The sequence below is a fragment of the Linepithema humile genome, chromosome 7 (genome assembly GCF_040581485.1).
Source record: "Linepithema humile isolate Giens D197 chromosome 7, Lhum_UNIL_v1.0, whole genome shotgun sequence".
Taxonomy (NCBI): Eukaryota; Metazoa; Arthropoda; class Insecta; order Hymenoptera; family Formicidae; genus Linepithema; species Linepithema humile.
Genome location: NC_090134.1, coordinates 13,582,458 through 13,600,388, shown reverse-complemented (window position 1 = coordinate 13,600,388; position 17,931 = coordinate 13,582,458). Strand labels below are relative to the sequence as shown.

At 36.2% G+C, this 17,931-nt stretch overlaps 2 protein-coding genes across 4 annotated transcripts; both read left to right on the top strand.

Moving 5' to 3' along the window:
- Window positions 1-5,935: 5,935 nt before the first annotated feature.
- LOC137001289 (uncharacterized) lies at window positions 5,936-11,620 on the top strand. Of its 2 annotated transcripts, XM_067359924.1 has the most exons (3): window positions 5,936-6,053; window positions 6,140-6,288; window positions 9,482-11,620. In XM_067359924.1, exon 3 carries the CDS (start codon window positions 9,500-9,502, stop codon window positions 11,618-11,620), a length of 2,121 nt encoding a protein of 706 aa, XP_067216025.1. In that variant the 5' UTR covers window positions 5,936-6,053; window positions 6,140-6,288; window positions 9,482-9,499. The 2 variants fall into 2 exon arrangements, with proteins under 2 accessions (XP_067216025.1, XP_067216026.1); XM_067359925.1 differs by lacking the exon at window positions 5,936-6,053 and having other exon boundaries at window positions 6,135-6,288.
- A 31-nt stretch (window positions 11,621-11,651) lies between these two features.
- On the top strand, window positions 11,652-15,676 carry LOC137001290 (uncharacterized). 2 transcript variants are annotated; one of them, XM_067359927.1, is made up of 5 exons: window positions 11,652-11,844; window positions 12,344-12,781; window positions 13,488-13,634; window positions 13,718-13,965; window positions 15,150-15,676. In XM_067359927.1, exons 1-5 carry the CDS (start codon window positions 11,652-11,654, stop codon window positions 15,156-15,158), a joined length of 1,035 nt encoding a protein of 344 aa, XP_067216028.1. In that variant the 3' UTR covers window positions 15,159-15,676. The 2 variants fall into 2 exon arrangements, with proteins under 2 accessions (XP_067216028.1, XP_067216027.1); XM_067359926.1 differs by lacking the exon at window positions 15,150-15,676 and adding an exon at window positions 14,798-15,103.
- The last annotated feature ends 2,255 nt before the right edge of the window (window positions 15,677-17,931 follow it).

The following is a 17,931-nucleotide window of genomic DNA, read 5'->3' as shown; positions in this document are numbered from 1 at the left end:
AGAAGAAACGCAACAATTACGCGACTTCCTAGAGCGGGAACTCGCGCTATTTCAGGGCATCGCCGGGCCTACCGACCGAATCGAACATCACCTGAGATTAACGGACACCCGACCGATTAAGCAAAGGTACCGCCCCCGTAACCCGGCCATGCAAAGTATCATCGACGAGGCGGTTGATGAAATGGAGCGAGAGGGGGTAATCGAACCATCACAGAGCGCGTGGAGCTCGCCTGTGGTGATAGTAAAAAAAAAGGACGGCAAACCCCGGTTTTGCATAGACTTTAGAAAAGTCAACGCCGTAACCGAACGCGACGCCTACCCCCTCCCGCACATAACAGCCACATTGGATAAATTACGGGGAGCAAAGTACCTGTCCACGCTCGACTTGAAAAGCGGGTATTGGCAAGTGCCACTAACCGTCGAGAGCCGACCTATTACCGCGTTCACCATTCCGGGGAGAGGGCTAATGCAATTCCGCGTCATGCCCTTCGGGCTGCATTCCGCGCCCGCTACCTTCCAGCGCCTCCTCGATACCGTGCTAGGCCCCGCGTTAGAACCGAATGTGTTTGTATATCTAGACGATGTAATAATCGTCAGTGCCACTTTCTCCGAACACTTACGACACTTAGCCGAAGTGTTTCGACGACTCAGAGAGGCCAAATTACGCCTCAACCCGGAAAAGTGCCACTTCTGCCGAAGCGAGCTAGCCTACCTCGGCCATATAATAACACGGGACGGCATCCACACCGACCCCGCTAAAATAAGCGCGGTCGCTCAATGGCCCGCTCCTACTACCATCCGGAAGGTCCGCCAATTTCTCGGCATGGCGTCATGGTACCGCCGTTTTGTAGAAAACTTTTCCACCATCTCCGCGCCGCTCACGCGGCTAACCCGTAAAAACGCGCGCTGGCAATGGGGATCGGAGGAGGAAAACGCCTTCAACGCCCTCAAGAGGGCGCTAATAACAGCACCCGTACTCGCCTGTCCCGACTTCCGGTTACCGTTCAGCTTACAAACCGACGCAAGCAACTACGGTCTCGGCGCCGTTTTGACACAAAACTTCGCCGAGGGCGAACGCGTAATCGCGTACGCGAGCCGCACACTAAACGCCGCCGAGAAAAATTATAGTGCTACCGAGCTAGAATGCCTCGCGGTCGTCTGGGGAATCCGCCGCATGAGAGACTACCTAGAGGGGTACTCTTTCACGGTGATCACGGACCATCAGTCACTGCGTTGGCTCAAAAATCTCGAGACCCCCACCGGCCGATTGGGGCGCTGGCTTTTCGAGCTCCAGCAATATCATTTTGATATCCAGTACCGTCGCGGAGCGTTGAATAAAGTTGCCGACGCGCTCTCTCGCGAACCCGAGGCCTGCGCCGTTCAGCCAGCCGCCTGCGCCTGGTACCGCGGGCTGATAAAAAAGATTAGGAAAGAGCCGAAAAGTTACCCCGACTACGCCATACGCGGGGGTAAACTCTACCGGCATATACGTCACGATCTAGAGTTCCGCGACCACACGGAAGACGAACAGTGGAAGCGCTGTCTCCCTCGCTCCGAGCGAGAGAGAACGATCCAGCGATTCCACGACGAACCGACCGCCGGGCATTTAGGCGTCGCAAAAACGATCCACCGCGTCACCCGCCGTTATTATTGGCCCGGCATGTTCCGAGACATCGCCCGCTATGTTCGGGGCTGCGAAAAATGTCTCGCGTACAAGCCCTATCAGGGCAAACCCGCCGGCCGCGCTCATGCGCATAATGTCACGGCCCCGTGGCAACAGGTCACGATCGACCTAGTGGGGCCTCTGCCGCGATCTACAAACGGGCATTCGTGGCTCTTCGTGCTGCAAGATCGATTCACGAAGTGGGTCGAATTGCAGCCCTTGCGCCGAGCCACCGGGGAAACGATTAGCAAAACCGTTGCTGAACGCATAATATATCGACACGGCTGCCCCGAAATGGTCATATCCGACAATGGGAAACAGTTTATATCGCGCCAATTCACTAGCCTATTAAAATCTTTTGGCATAACGCATCGCACAACGCCGATATACACGCCGCAGTGCAATCCCGTGGAGCGGACCAATCGAACGGTCAAAACCATGATCGTGCAGTTTGTCGAGCGCGATCATCGCCTGTGGGACCGCCACATTCTCGCGCTACAATATGCATACAATAGCGCGGCGCACGACGCCACCGGATTTACACCCGCCTTCGCAAATTACGGGCGCGAGTTAGCACCGCCGAATCCGGAAGACCGAACGCACCCGAACACGCCGATACCGACGACCACCTGGCGGCGCCATCTAGACGAGGCCCGGGAACTGATGACAGGAAACCTCGCACGAGCCTTCCAACGGCAGGAGCCGTATTATAATCTGCGGCATCGCGATTGGCGGCCTAAGATCGGCGAGACAGTTTGGCGCCGCGAGCACCCCCTGTCGAACAAGGCCGCCGGCGTAAACGCCAAACTCGCGCCGAAGTACACCGGCCCCTACAAAGTAGGCCGGATCATCACTCCCGTCATATATGATTTGCGTGATAAGAGGGGGCGATGGCTCAGGCGCATCCACGCGCAAGACTTGAAGCCAGGAAACGGGGATGAGACCCCCCCGATTAGATCTAAAGTCCGCAATCCCGGGGAATCGGACTATATAAAGGCCGATTCCAGGAAGCCAGATCACTTGTTCAAGATGAGCACAAAGAACATCTTGAGCGCAATCGAGGCCCTCTTGACCAAGGAGCCTCGACAGGCCGCGATGACGTCGCAGCCGTTCCGCACCGTCCCCCGAGTGGGGACGTTAATACAGCGTTCCGACGCTGAAAATCGCCGAAAATCGCCGAAAGGCGATATTTTTGGCGACACCGCCACCACCGGTGCCGCAAAGAAGGAAGCAGAAGTCTCCGGGCGACGTGTGCAATGCCACGCACACGCCGCTACCGGAGCGAAGATCCGCGGTCACCGCGCCGACCACCGCACGGACCAAGCCGACCAGGGCCGTAAGGATACGTCCCTGGGGCGGCCCACTGCCGACGACTTCGGTCGTTGGGACTCGGCCACCAACGGCCATTGAAACGGTCGTTGGAACTCGGCCGCCAACGGCCCTTGCCGCACCCGCAGCCGCCACATCCCGGCCAACACCGGCCGCCGCGACAACGACGCCAGCAACCGCCGTCATATGGCCACCACCGGCCTCCGCTGCACCGCCGCCGCCGCCGAGATGGGATCCTGCGTCTCCACCACCCATCATGGTGGAGTACGCCCCACGAGCTTTCGCCGCTATACCGTACTTCTCGGTGATGAAGTCGAGACTGTACAAGCTCCGGACCACCGACGGAAGGAGATACAAACTCCTGTTCTCCAGGGAGGGGCGACTCCTCACCAGCCGTCAGCTGCCTCCGCAGGCTTCCGGCTTCCCAAGAAGGGGGGTGATGTAACGATGCAGCCCGCTGCATCGTTACGGCTACGGACCGTCCATCGTCCGTAGCCCACCAAGGGCGCATCGCGCGCCGATAAATTTCCTATCAAAAACAGCGGCGGTCAACCGCCGAAAATCCCCCACACCCGACCGTTCCGAAATTCCGTATTGTGGGGGACTCGCCGCCGAAACCGCCGATGCTTGCCGATTCGAAATCATTCGGCCGCCAGCCGGGTATAAAAGAGGCCCGGCTGAACGTCTTCTCACCAGACTCCGTTCGCTGATCGACAGCGAACAACCCTGCTACGAGCGTCCTCGTAGTCCCGACCGAGCATACTCGGACTCTATACCTGTGCCAGCACACGAGTATCCTCGTGTACCGCCGAGCGTCCTCGGTATTCTTTGATTCCAGGATACGAATATATTCGTATACCCGCCAAGCGTACTTGGTTCCTCTAGGCCACCGAACTCTGTATTGCGGGCATTTCCGCATACCTAGCCAGGTCGCTATTCTAAATTCCGTCTTCGTACGAGCATCCTCGTACTCCCGCCGAACGTAATCGGCAGCCTAAGTCCGCATACCGCGTTTATTCGCCGAGATTTCATAATTGTAATCCGTCCGGCAAGCAACACCGCGTCGACCAATCCGCGCCGCCGAATAGTCCGCATCGATCTACGATCGAACAGACTCGCGATACTACGAACGCACTCACCGACAAGCGCTCCGTCTTGTACCAACCGTTGCGACACGATCGCCCACGCTTGCGCTCTCGCCGACCGCACCAGGACGCCTCACGTCATACTAAATAATTATTCCACCGTCGCCTCAAATAATTATTTCATTATTACGATACTTCGCATTGATTTTCACGTATATTTCGCTTCTATTTTGCGCCGCTTTAAAATAATTATTTCACTATTGCTTAAATAATTATTTCGCCTTTGCCGATATCTTGCATTTATTTTCACGTTGCTTTCGCTTTTATTTTGCGCCGCTTTAAAATAATTATTCCACCGTTGCTCAAATAATTATTTTACCAGTAACGATACTCCGCATTTATCTTCACGCTACTCTGTATTCATTTCACGCCGCTTTAAAGAACTATTTCGCTATCACTTGTTAATTACTTCACCGATATTTGGCTAATTTGTATGCTATTTCAAGTTCATCTTGCACACGCTTCGCATGTATGCACGAGCATTGTAGCAGATCATTCGAGGCAAATCGAATCAACATCTTTCTCAATAAACGCTGTTTCATTATTTTGTTATAAACGAGCATTTGGTTTATTTGACATACCCCCAACCGACCGAACCTGGATTCCGGCGAGCTAATCCGCGTCCGCCGAAGCTCACACGGTTTCAATGTCATAAATTTTATTTAAATAAATTGAAATTAATTATATAAAAATAAACTAAATTTAATTAATTATATAAGAACTTCTATTTATGTTTTATTGAGGTTTAAAAATCAGCTATTTAAATATTATATATTTTATTTAAGAAAATTGAAGAAATAGAAATTATTTTTATAAAAATTAAATTGATTTTTAATTGGATTTATTAAAAATATGTCAATAAAAAATAAATTGTACGTTTTAAATCATGTAATGAAAATATAATCTAATTTATTCAAATAAATTAAAGTTTTGTAAATAGTAAATAATTAAATAAATTAAAATAATAACAAATTACATTGATTACATTATATTTTAAAAATAAACTGTACATTTTTAATTAAGTAATAAATATATCATATATTTTATTTAAATACATGAAAATTTATTGTATAAAAACATTTTTAGTAATAATTTATTAATATTTTACAATACTTTACAATTCATTCCGTAAAAATTAAATGCATTATACAAAAATGTTGAATTTATTAACAATTTGTTTTTTTTAAATAAACAATCAAAAATTAATACATTTTAACAAATAGATGTAAGTGAAATTTATAATAATTAAATTAAATAAAATAAATAAAAATTCAGTTTTTTCAAAATTTTTTATTTTTTATAATCAAAATTAATTTTTGACTAATCATAATTTAATTTACATGCAATTACAAAATATATGTATATATGATTATTAAATATATTCATAAAATAAAAAAATATATACATATATATATATAATGTATAACGTGCAATATACATATTATTCAAAAGAATGTAAAATAAATGATAATTTTATCGGCAATTTTTATTTTAGCAAGTTAGTTTCTAATTATTTATTATTGAAAATTTATTAATTTTATTTTTTTTCTACTCTATTATTGTTGGAAATAGATTTTTATCGGACCTGCGATTGAACAAATAGTTCCAATTATGAGAAGAAAACCAATAGTTGCAATTATGAGAAGAAAACTGGGATATTTGCAATAATAATTTCACACAAACAGATATACATACAAACTAATGTACTTCTGTCGTTATCTGAAAATTTGAATTCGTCATGGTCGCGCGGGTCGCACGTAATATTCCGTCAGCCACTCACAACGAAGCGCTTGCTCGCCTTTCCCTCTCTGCATATACTGACTTGAGTGAAAATACCTTGTGTCGTGCAACGTGGTACAACGTGCAAGTGAGTTTTGAGATTACGAACGAAAACGTAAATTGCACGAGAACGAACAGTAAGTATTATGTGTACCTAGAGATAGGAGAGTGGAGAGAAAGCCAAGGTATACTGCGAAAAGGACTTATACTGACTATATTGCAGGACAATTGTCGCTGTCGATTTCTAACTCTAACCTAACCTCGAAGTCGCTGTTTTGGTGGATCGGCGCATCAATATACTGCAGGACGTTACCGCCGAAAGGCTAACTTCTTCGTGTCGCGATATGATATATTGTCGACTCAGAATTGGAGGTAAGTATATATTTAAATTAACTTTTATTATATGTTTTAATATTAGAGTTCATAGCAAAGAAATGGATCTGTGGTTTTAATTGTTTCGTGTCTTATTATGCATGCATTTTTATTTATTATCACATTAAAACAGTTTGCGATGGATCGGCTTATTTAATATTATGAATGCCATAATTTATAGTGTTGCCATTTTAATTCGTGTTTTCATTATTTTATATTGATATTCTTTGACTATATATATCGTTAGTTAATGTTGCAATGGTTTGCAGTGGATCAGATTAAATGCGAGTAATCGACAAAATGTAAGAACCATTTTAATGAAGAAGAAAGAAGAAAGATATCACTAATATAATATAAACGTGAATTGAAATTATAATTTATTCATATTACTCATGTTTAGTATCCGATCCACTTCAAGCCATTGCAACATTAACTAACAAGAAATAATAACTTTTAGAACTGTTAAAATGAGTTCTCGTATACTTTCGATATGTAAAATTGTGTATTTTTTTTAACCCTTAGTCCCGACTCATGGGTCGTTTTCGACCCAAGCGAAATTTTAAAGTGCTGTAGGTACCTCCATTTCTTAATAACAAACTATATAAAAAAATAATTTTTATCGAAATATTATGATTGGGACTTCAAATTAAAGGTTGAAAGAAGCTCCATAAATTTTTCCAGATTTTTTAAAGCGTTTTTACTGATCCAAATAACGCAAAGACGCAAACGACCCATGAGTCGGGATTAAAGGTGCCGAAAAGAACCGTCGGGACTAAGGGTTAAAATAATTATACATCGTATTATCGTATTCCCAAGTAATATACATATTCTCATAAGGAATGTTTATTTTGCTTTTCCAATTTTGTATTATAAAGTATTCTGTTGATTATACGTTTCAGCAAAGAATGATGCTTTTCTTCGCTGAAAGAGAAATATCTGAATATTTTAACTCAATATGTAGTGTGCAATATTTAATTATTATTTTGAATGTTTCTCGAACTGATCATTTATTTTTTCATTTAAAAAACAAATTGATAGTACTAAATACTTGATAGTACTATATGAGATATTAGATTGAATTTTTTTCCAGATTTTTTTGAGTCATTTTTTTGGGTTTTAGAAATTTTATATAATTGAAATTAAAAAATTATTTACTTATACTTCCCATCCGTAATTGTTTATGCTGCAATCGAAAGAAGCAAACACCTAATAAAGTGTCTTTTCGTGTACTTTTTCGTGCGTAAACGTATAGTTTTTTACCATTTTGAGCAAAAAATGTTTTACCTAGTAATTATTTAAAAAATCAATTAATTTAATTTTTTTCACGTACTCAACATTAAATATAAATACAAAAGAGTTTACGATATTTTTTAACTTTTTTAAGATAACAACTCTATTGACTTATGTAATAATTCCTTTCTATAATCAAACCTTAGATTACGTTATATTACCATTTTTTAAAATATACTTTGTAATAGAAAAAAACCTCCAAAAAAAAAAATATTTTTTTTAAATAAAAATTCTCTAACTGCACTCACAAATTAATAAGGATTGAGTTTTCCTAAAACTGTTAATACGTTAACCCCTTCAACAATTCTTGAACAAAATTGACATCGATTCTCCTCTCTAATTATGCCTCAAATCATACACTCAAAAAAATATTTCGCTGATGTAGTTAGATTTCTAGATATCGCAACAAGAATGTATCGCTATTTTTCGTATCTGTGAAAACATTGTTTGTCACATATAGAATTTATAGCAGTAATGTTCTAGCAATAGCTTCTGAAAAATTTAGGTACCATTGCTAAATGTTATTCATTGCATGATCTAACAAGTGATTGATCTTATATAGATAGGCGCTTTAGAGAAACTTTCTTTTTAAAGTTCACAAACAATACAGATATATATTCTGTTTCTGTCATCTAAACTGATTAAGTAATTAGTTGCTAATCATTTATCTGTTTTAGTTAATTTTTTACACCTAGAAAATTTTAGCTATTATTGCAAGATCATTTTTTTGAGTGTACCTGAAATTAAAATATCATTCCTGTTAATCAACGACTATCGTACATTTCTATTTCAACCACCAAAATTCAAATTTTCCTAACATGTACTCCTAAAACTAAGCTTTTCAAATTAATATAAATATTATTGGATCAATCGAAAAAAATGTCAGACTCGCTGTTAATATTTATGAAGGATCCTTTTATCCCTTATGCCTTATATCCTTGTAGTTTGACTCTACTTCTGGCACAAATTTGAAATGCGAGGACAATTATCACATTACATTGTTGTAGATATAGTAGTCAATAAGATACACTAATAATAAAAAAATAAGTGCATATTATTCATTCCATCCCAAGTTAATTTCACAACCATTCGCTTTTTTACTATCTGCAGGCGACATCTAGTAATAATTTTTGAATATTTATTAATAAATTTTGGTAATTGAATTTTTATGTCAATTTTTAAAATATGAAAGCCATAACAAAAAATTTTATTGTTTTCAGCTTTTGAAGTATTTTTCAGAATTTTGAAACATTTTATTTTTTTAAAGACATTTCTGATATTTTTATATTTCAAAATATTTTAATAAATTTTGAAATTTGAAAATATTTTGCAGATAATGTTAATCAAATTTGAATGTTTTTATTTGTTTTTTAAGTTTTTAATATTTTTTAATGTAATTGCAGTATGTTAAACAAAAATAAAGTTTTTTTAATGAATTTTTTAACTTTTGTAGCGCAAAATTCCGATTTTTTAAACTTTATACGTATATTAATATAAGATACATTTCAGAGAGAGATTTTTAAAACAAATTTCTGAGTATTGTATACATTTTCCCAATTTTAAAGGATATTCGAAATAACTAACTTTTATTGTCATTATAAATGCAATTATTAATTAAATTGGATTTAATTATTTTGTAAAAGTAAGTAATTCTTAAGTTTTATTTAATTACATATTAAAAAGGTAATTAAAAATTATAGAAATTTTATTTACTTTTACAAAAGTAATTAATAATTAATAAGTAGTTAAAAAATGGTTAAGTTTTGTGTGATTTTATATTAGGTCTGCAGCAAGCTTGCTTTTGTAAACCGCTTTCTATTGTCATATAAGCGAATGGCATGGGTGCATGCAATAATGACGTAACCAATATCGGTACATACCGACAATGGCATTTTCTTTGCAGCTTTCAAGACTACAAATCATGTTAAAGCAAAAACGAAAGCAGTACAGTCGGAAATATTGGCGAAGACTGGCACAAAGTGCCGTGCAGGATTCAGAAAATCATCTGCAGGCTCATGCAAACGACGAAATACCACTGCCAGATAATCGTGATAATTGCGATAGTTCTTTTTCTGAGGAAAACGATGAAAGAGCAGACTTTTTGCCAGAAAGTGCTCAAGAAGAAATTATCTACGAAGTCTTACAAAATGAGGAAGTCATCCCAGAAGCCTTGCAAGAAGAAATATGCAGAGAAGAATTTATATCATCTGATGAATACAACAGTGATCATTCATCAGAATCAGAAGATGAAAATACTGGTGTAAACATCAATCGATTACGACTAAATTTGGTGAAGTGGACCCATAATTATAATATATGTAGATCCGCAGTTACCGATCTATTGAAAAATGTATTAATAGTAGAAGATGCCATGAAATTTCTTCCTGCAGATGCTCGAACCCTTTTAAAAACGCCGAGAAAGGCAGACACCATTCCAATGGCACATGGACTATATGTTCATTTTGGTATTCAGGAAGGTTTAGATCACATTATTCAATCAAGCGGCACTGTTACGTGTATACCTCCAGAGATTCATTTATTTTTTAATATAGACGGTTTACCCCTTACAAAAAGTTCTAAAAGCCAATTATGGCCAATTCTGGGAAGTATTAGAAATTTTGAAAACAAATCGCCCTTCATTATTGGAGCTTTTCATGGACGTAATAAACCTCCAGATGCTGAGATTTTTTTGAAATACTTTATCGAGGAAGCTGAGAGCCTTAAAGAGACTGGTTATACCTGGAATGGCATTAACAGAAAATTTATTATTGACTGTTTTATCTGCGATGCTCCTGCAAGAGCATATATCTGCTGCATAAAATATCACGGAGGATACTATGCATGTGCTAAATGCGAAACTAAAGGAAAATACGTTGGAAAAGTAGTGTATCCAGAAAAAGATGCTCCCCTGCGAACGGCAGAATCATTTGCAACACAATCTCAACCAGGACATCATAATGGAATAAGCCCTTTGCTGAGACTCGAGATCGATATGGTGTCACAAGTACCATATGATTATATGCATTTAGTATTATTAGGTCATGTCAAAAAAGGACTGAAAATAATGACTGGAAAGTTGCATCCTATGAAATTGGGTGTACAACAGGTTTCCGATATTTCTCAACGACAGCTTAATCTACAACGATATATTCCACTTGAATTTGCCCGTAAACCACGAGCTTTAGACGAACTTGATCGGATGAAAGCAACGGAATTTAGGCAATATTTGTTTTATAGTGGACTTGTTGTGTTGCGCAAGATAGTAAGATCGAGTGTATATAATCATTTTATAAAACTTTCTGTGGCTATGCGCCTTCTTGCAACACCTGGTATTGATTTTGAGCAAAATAGATATGCGAAAAATTTACTAGAAGAATATTTCGTTGAATATCTTCAATTATATAGTGAAGAAAATGCAACGTATAACACACATGGAATGTTACATTTAGCAGACGATGCGTTACGATGGGGATCACTGGATGAATTTTCTGCGTTCACTTTCGAAAATTACTTACAATCTATAAAGAAATTGATCAAGGGTAACGATAAACCCCTTGAGCAACTGAGTAACCGGGTGTACGAAATGAGAAATAATTACTCTGTTAAACTTTTTAATGAAGCCATCAGCACATATAGACTGGGAAGAGAATGTTATAATGGAAATTTGATAAGCGGATGTACCTCTCCAATGTATAAAGATATACAATTCAATAATTTTAAAATCACAACGAAGAAACCAAACAATTACTGCATCATGTACGACGAATGTATTGTAATCGTAGAAAATATTTGTCATTATAATAATTCCGTGGCAATTATTGGTAGAGTGTTAAAGAACGGAAAACCGTTTTTTCATTCACCAGCACTGTCAACATGCTTTGGCATTGTTCAATTTTCCGAGGAATATGGCACCTTGCAAGCATTTCCAATTAATAACATTAAAAATAAAGCCGTCGTACTTCCGATTTTTGATACATTATTTAACGAATCTAACAACCACAAAAATGTTGTTTTGTTTCCACTCATTCATGGTAACTGTTAACTTTCGACATCTTAGCCTGTATGAATCCAGGATGTCTGCCAAATATTGCATCGTGGATTTTATTGAAGAAAATGCTGTGGAAGTCGTTCCTGAATTCTGGATTTGTGACGAATACTGTTCATGGCCGCCACGCGATACTATTTTTCCTACAAAATATGTAAAAAATAGGGCGATGCCGAATGACAATTGGCCAACCTTCAAATGCAGGATCCTTAGTACTTTTGGTATGTAGTACTCGTGTATGCACACACACGATGCACGCACGCACGTATACACCTGCGCGCATACAAGATAAGATGCGTCGAAAATATTAATTTTCAAAAATTTCTACTATTTTTTAATATTAAATTGATCATATTGTCAGGGTTGACGTATTTACCTCAAAAACTGTAATTTTTTAAGTTTTATACTTTGTATATTACAACGGGTTAAAATAGCGGATCATAATATATAAAATAAAATAAAATAAATTAAATAAGGGATTAAAATTCCAATTTTCGGTTGGTGTAAAGAAATTTGATAATTTTTTTTCATAACTTCCTTATTTTATATATGTAATATGTATATTTTTATTTTATGAAAAGACAGATCACAAGTTTTTAGTAGATTACTAATTCCGGGAGACGGTGTGTGTGTGTGTGTGTGTGTGTGTGTGTGTGTGAGCGCGCGCGCGCGCGTGCGTTTACACACACAATATATATAATACACTCTTGTTTTTTTCAGATGAATATAAAACAGCTTGTCGAAATTTAGGAAAAGCTGAAATAACTTCAGACTTTGCTAGTGAGGCAGAGGTTGTTAGTAAACGAATCCATAAACCTAATAAAAAATATACTAGCTCATCTGATTCAAGCGAAGACAACGATAGATTTAAAAAAAGCAGCGTTCGAATTTCAAAAAGTAACAAAAAACGAAGTAAAAAGGAGTGCATCTCGAAGTCTATTGAAGTTAGTTCAAATTCAACGGACAGCGAAGCAAATGAGACATCTCATTTAATGGCGAAAGATGTTGGCAGTTCCCAGTTGCAAGTGCCAAATAGTCTGCATCAAAAATCAAAGAAGATTTTACAAAAAGTTAGTCATTCATATTCAACAAAAAGTACCGCTGGACTTTCTCAGCGATCGCTGCATGACCATAGCGGTGATAATAAATCTACGAAAGGTAATCTTTTGTTATTATTTCGTATTGGTAGTTCGGTTACACATGAAGTCTTTAACCCTTAACTGCATATTCTTAAAAAATCAGCGTAATGTACATCTAAGGGTCTTTTGGATTCTAAACTTCTCTTCCCTTTATTTTCAACAAATCTTGATAGATTTTTACTTTTTTTCCATTTCAAACACCGAACTGTCTAGAATTAATATCCGTGCATGAAAAAAAATTTTCATAATATAAGGATCCAAACATGTTACAAATTTAGAAAAAACTTACAAATTCAATTTTCGATAGGGTCTGTGGAATCTTTTAATGTAATTGAGCGTTAATAATTTCTGCAAAAATCGCAATTTTCGAATTTTAAGTAATTGCTTTCCTGCACAATCTGTAAATCGAAGTAGTTATTTTGTTATATTTTAAAAATATTAAAAATTTATACAATAAAAAGTGTAAATGTGTATATTATATTTATTATTTAACATTATTTAAAATGTTAGTCAAACTAAATAAATATTATGTCAGATTAAAGTTCATTAGATAAAGAAGCAATTCATTAAAAGTCAGGAGATAAAATGAGACATAATTTCGCATTTCTTGTGTTTGAAATGTGAATATCCGAAATTTATCACTTGACCATTACTTGCGTCTCTTTTGATGCAGAATCTGCTATTAATATCATTAATATCATCAATATAATATTATAATTTTTTAGCTACTTCACGTGAAATTACATGTGGATCACAGCGCACTTCGAAAGATGCACCAGTAGGAGAAATTAAGAAATTGGCTGATGAGATTACTGAACGATTTCAACAAGTACAAAATTCCGAGAAAAAAAAACAATATATTGGAATATCAGGTATTATCTTATTGTCGCAACTAACAATTATAAATATTGTTGATAATTTCGGAAATTAATATAGTTTCAAATGTCTTGAACAGAATTCGAGAAACATGTTGTAAGAGATTTAACAATGATAAAATTTGACTTGCGTACAATTGTGGATATGATCAGCCAATTAACCCAGAACTTATCTACTGATGCGCCTAAAGAAATCATTCATCCTATTAAAGAAAAGGACGAACAACCGGAGGATAATGTGTTACCAGCGTTTCCGTTGAAGAATTGGGAACAATTCTGCGAAATGGAAAATTTGCTTCACACAAATACCGTCGCTAGTAGACAACTTGTAAGTCTTCTATTAATATTAGTAAGTTTTATTATTGCAAAACATAACCCTGTGTTCAAAAAGATTTTAAAAAATGATACGTTTCCGAAACAAATAAACAAAAAAATAATTACTTTTGCGGAATAATTAATTATGTTTTTTAATTCTGCGCAAAAATTGATTTGACTCTGCTAAAATTAAATGAATTATTATATTTATCAATAAATTAAAGTTTTAATTACATAAAAAATTAACTTTTATTATAAATTACACTAACAAGATTGTTAAATATAAAATTAAATTAATTATAATATTAATAAACTAATTTTTTACTTGGAGAAAAATTTAATTACAAAATTTTTTATATAAAATTATAAGAGAATGAATTATCTTTACATTTCTAAAATTATATTTATTGTAAAAAGTAATAAACAAAGGCCAGAATAGCCATGGACTGAAACGTGTTTAATTAAGATTTTTTCTCGTGTAACAAATTGCTAAATATGTACATACATAAATTGCGAAATATAAATATAAATATTAATTACGAAATATAAATATAATATACATTCTTTGCAGCTTCTAGTGTACAATTATATTTTATTATTTAATTATAGGTAAAACTTGATTTGTTTAAAATTTGTTAAAAAAATAATTTGCATCTCTTTTGTAGAAAATTTCTCCATGTTTGGTAGAATTTTATATTTTATTTGCTCTCGTTATCTCATCTGGTCTATGTGAGGCAGGTTCAAGCAGAGACTATTAATATAATTGATTTTTTTAAATCTATAATATATGTACGAAAGCGCTAAAAATCGATCTTTTACTTGATTTTTGTTTATTTTTATATAAGGAAAAAATGCTGCTTATGCGAGGTGGTAAAGATGCTGCTGATTGTACACGACGAATGCTTTTGTATGTATTTGCTCCCGAATTAGCAGTCAGAGTTTCATGGTTGGGGCGGAAAAATAACGAACGGCTAGAAGGAACGATTTTCGTTCCTGCATTATTTGATAAATATCTTTATAGTTCCATTTACGTGCTACCGTCATGAAACTGGATTTATTATTTTTACATTAAAAAAGTCCTTCCAAAAAAAAGAGAACCTCTTATTTACGCATAAGAAATTATTTTAACGTGCAATATTATTATGCCCGGGTACATAATTGTACGTAATTGTAATATAGTCACTATTCCTTTTACAGAAGCTGTGAAACACCGATACAAAAAGATTGACGATCGGGCGATCGAAACAGCAATAATTGATTGGTTCCGGCGAGCGACAGATCGCCTAAAAAAACAGGAGAAGAATGTGTAATGCGTTTCATAATAAAAAATTTAAATTCTATTTAAGTTCGCGGAGCGAAAATTATCGTTTGACTGAATCGTCTCTTCACGATTGTTTCAATCCATTGTGATTTGCGCTTGCTCCGTGAAGGGTTTAGCCGCTACCATCTGTGAGCACTTCTCTTTTTGGTCAATAATCGATATCATTGCGACCACACACGTTTTACGTTGAAATGTATACGTAGTGAATACAACAGGTGCTTTATAAGTTTTACTTGCTTGAAGAGAATATTTGATTAGCAACCACTTAATTTCCTTATTATTGCAAAGAGTCTGCGAAGAGATGTTATTAAAACAAACCAAAATTTTGTTTAAAGTTTACAGGTGTGTTGTAAAAAATTTTATTGTGTTTCAATTAAAATAAAAAAAGTATTTTATAGTTTAATTGCATTGGTGTCCGTTATTTATACTTGTATGCATTTAAGTACAAGTATATACCCATACTTAAACAACATATTTTCATAGTACGGCATTAGTGCATCGTTGCAACGTAACATAATGGATTTCTTACGGACGTTTTTTTTTGAAAAAGGATTTATGTCAGTAAAAATAGTATAAAATGTAAACAAATATGCGCGTTTTAATTTTGTTTTTGTCATTATTATAAAATATTTGTTTACTTTTAATTACACTATTTTTACTGACATGAAAATATATTTTACTAAATAAAATACAACAATAACGTACTAAGGACGTATAGAAGACGTAGTAATGTCACGATAATGACGTACTAACGACGTACCAACGACATACGACGGCGTCCTAAAGATGTACAAAGGATGTACTAAGGACGTACAGAGGACGTCTAAGGGCGGTACATTGTACGTACAAATGACATCTACTGAACGTTCTCGGAACATGTCTGGTACGTCATCTGGACGTCCGTACATGTCGAGTGGGACGTCCTATAGACATCCATTGAACGTCGAATTGTTGTATGGGTATACTTACTGTACTTTGTATACTCACTGTACTTGTACTTTTGCGCGTTGCGCGTATATTGGCGAGTTGGGAAAATTACTTACTTTATAATTTTTTATAAATACAAAATATATTTTGTATTTATTATGCCTGCAATGCTATCAAGAGTAATGAGAAATACAAGGTGTCCCATTTTAAACAATCCACTCAAATATCTCAAAAACACCGAGTTAAATAAAAAAATTTTTTAAATAAAAGTTGTAGGATTTGGAGAGGGAAAAAATATAGGGATATTTGTTTGACCTTGGATGGAAGCGCTTCTGAGATTTGAAGGTCATTTTTTTTTTTTTAAATAGAACTACTTTAATTTTTTTATATAAATCGATTTCTCATAATATTTGTCGTAAAAAGTTATAAAACTAGGATGGTCAAAAATTGAATGGTTTACAAGATATTTTATACTTTAATTTGACATAATTTTACATAAACTATAAAATATCTTGTTAAATATTCATTTCTCAATTATCTTACTTCAACACTTTTATGCACAAAATAATGAGAGGAATCAATTGGTGTAAAAAAATACATAGTTGACTTTAAGAAAAAAGTATATATATTTAAGAAGAAAGTATATTATATCATATCTGCTAAATATAGCTTAAATATAGCTCTGCTAGATTTTTTCTTAAAGACAACTATGTGTTTTTTTTATACCAATTGATTCCTCTCATTATTTTGTGCATAAAAGTGTTGATGTAAGATAATTAAAAAATGAATATTTAACAAGATATTTTATAGTTTATGTAAAATTATGTCAAATTAAAGTATAAAATATCTTGTAAACCATTCAATTTTTGGCCATCCTAGTCTTATAGCTTTTTACGACAAATATTACGAGAAATCGGTTTATATAAAAAAAATTAGTGTCCTTCCATTTAAAAAAATAAAGATGACCTTTAAATATTAGAAACGCTTCTATCCAAGATCAAACTAGTATCCCTATCTTCTTTCCCCCTCCAAATCCTACAACTTTTATTTAAAAAATTTTTTGTTTTAACGCGGTATTTCTGAGATATTTAAGTGGATTATTTAAAATGGGACACCTTGTATAAAAATAAAAACATAATTTGCAAAAATTATTTTTTATTTTTTAATAAAAAGTACAATTTTTATAAATATTTTTATAAATAATATTTCCTAGGCCTTCTCGGGTACCTCGGCCCCCTCGGTCTCCTCGGCCCCCTCGGCCTCCACGGCCCCCTCAATCTCCTCTATCCCCTCGACCTCCACGGTCACTTCGGCCACCACGGTCCCTTCGGCCACCTCGGCTGTCCTGGCCACCCTGGTCAGCGGTCCGCTTGTCCTGTTCTTCGTTTGTATCTGAAAAATAAACATAAGTAATTAAAAAGTGCAAAATTGTATTATTTATTGCCGGTTATTATTACACTATAAATTATTGTTCAAATTATTATTATTATAAGACAGAAATATTAATTTTAACAAATCTAATCTAAATATAAAACACTTTTAGTACAAATAGACAAATACCGTTTTCATTCAATTGTCCTTACAACTCCTTTTGATGTTGCTGCTGCTGCTGCTGCTGCAAGTACACTATGTGGTACTGCAGCTGCTGTTGATTTGTCATCATTTGATCTAATTGTTGCTGCTGTGCAGCGATTTTTTGCTCCAAATCTTCTGCAAAAATAAAAAGAATAA

Excerpts from the sequence above, each read along its gene's own strand:
- LOC137001289 (XM_067359924.1), top strand. The coding sequence starts at position 9,500 with ATGTTAAAGCAAAAACGAAAGCAGTACAGTCGGAAATATTGGCGAAGA.
- LOC137001290 (XM_067359926.1), top strand. The coding sequence starts at position 11,652 with ATGTCTGCCAAATATTGCATCGTGGATTTTATTGAAGAAAATGCTGTG. Across the intron at positions 12,782-13,487 it reads TGATAATAAATCTACGAAAG|CTACTTCACGTGAAATTACA; the intron begins GTAATCTTTTGT and ends ATAATTTTTTAG. Across the intron at positions 13,635-13,717 it reads ACAATATATTGGAATATCAG|AATTCGAGAAACATGTTGTA; the intron begins GTATTATCTTAT and ends TGTCTTGAACAG.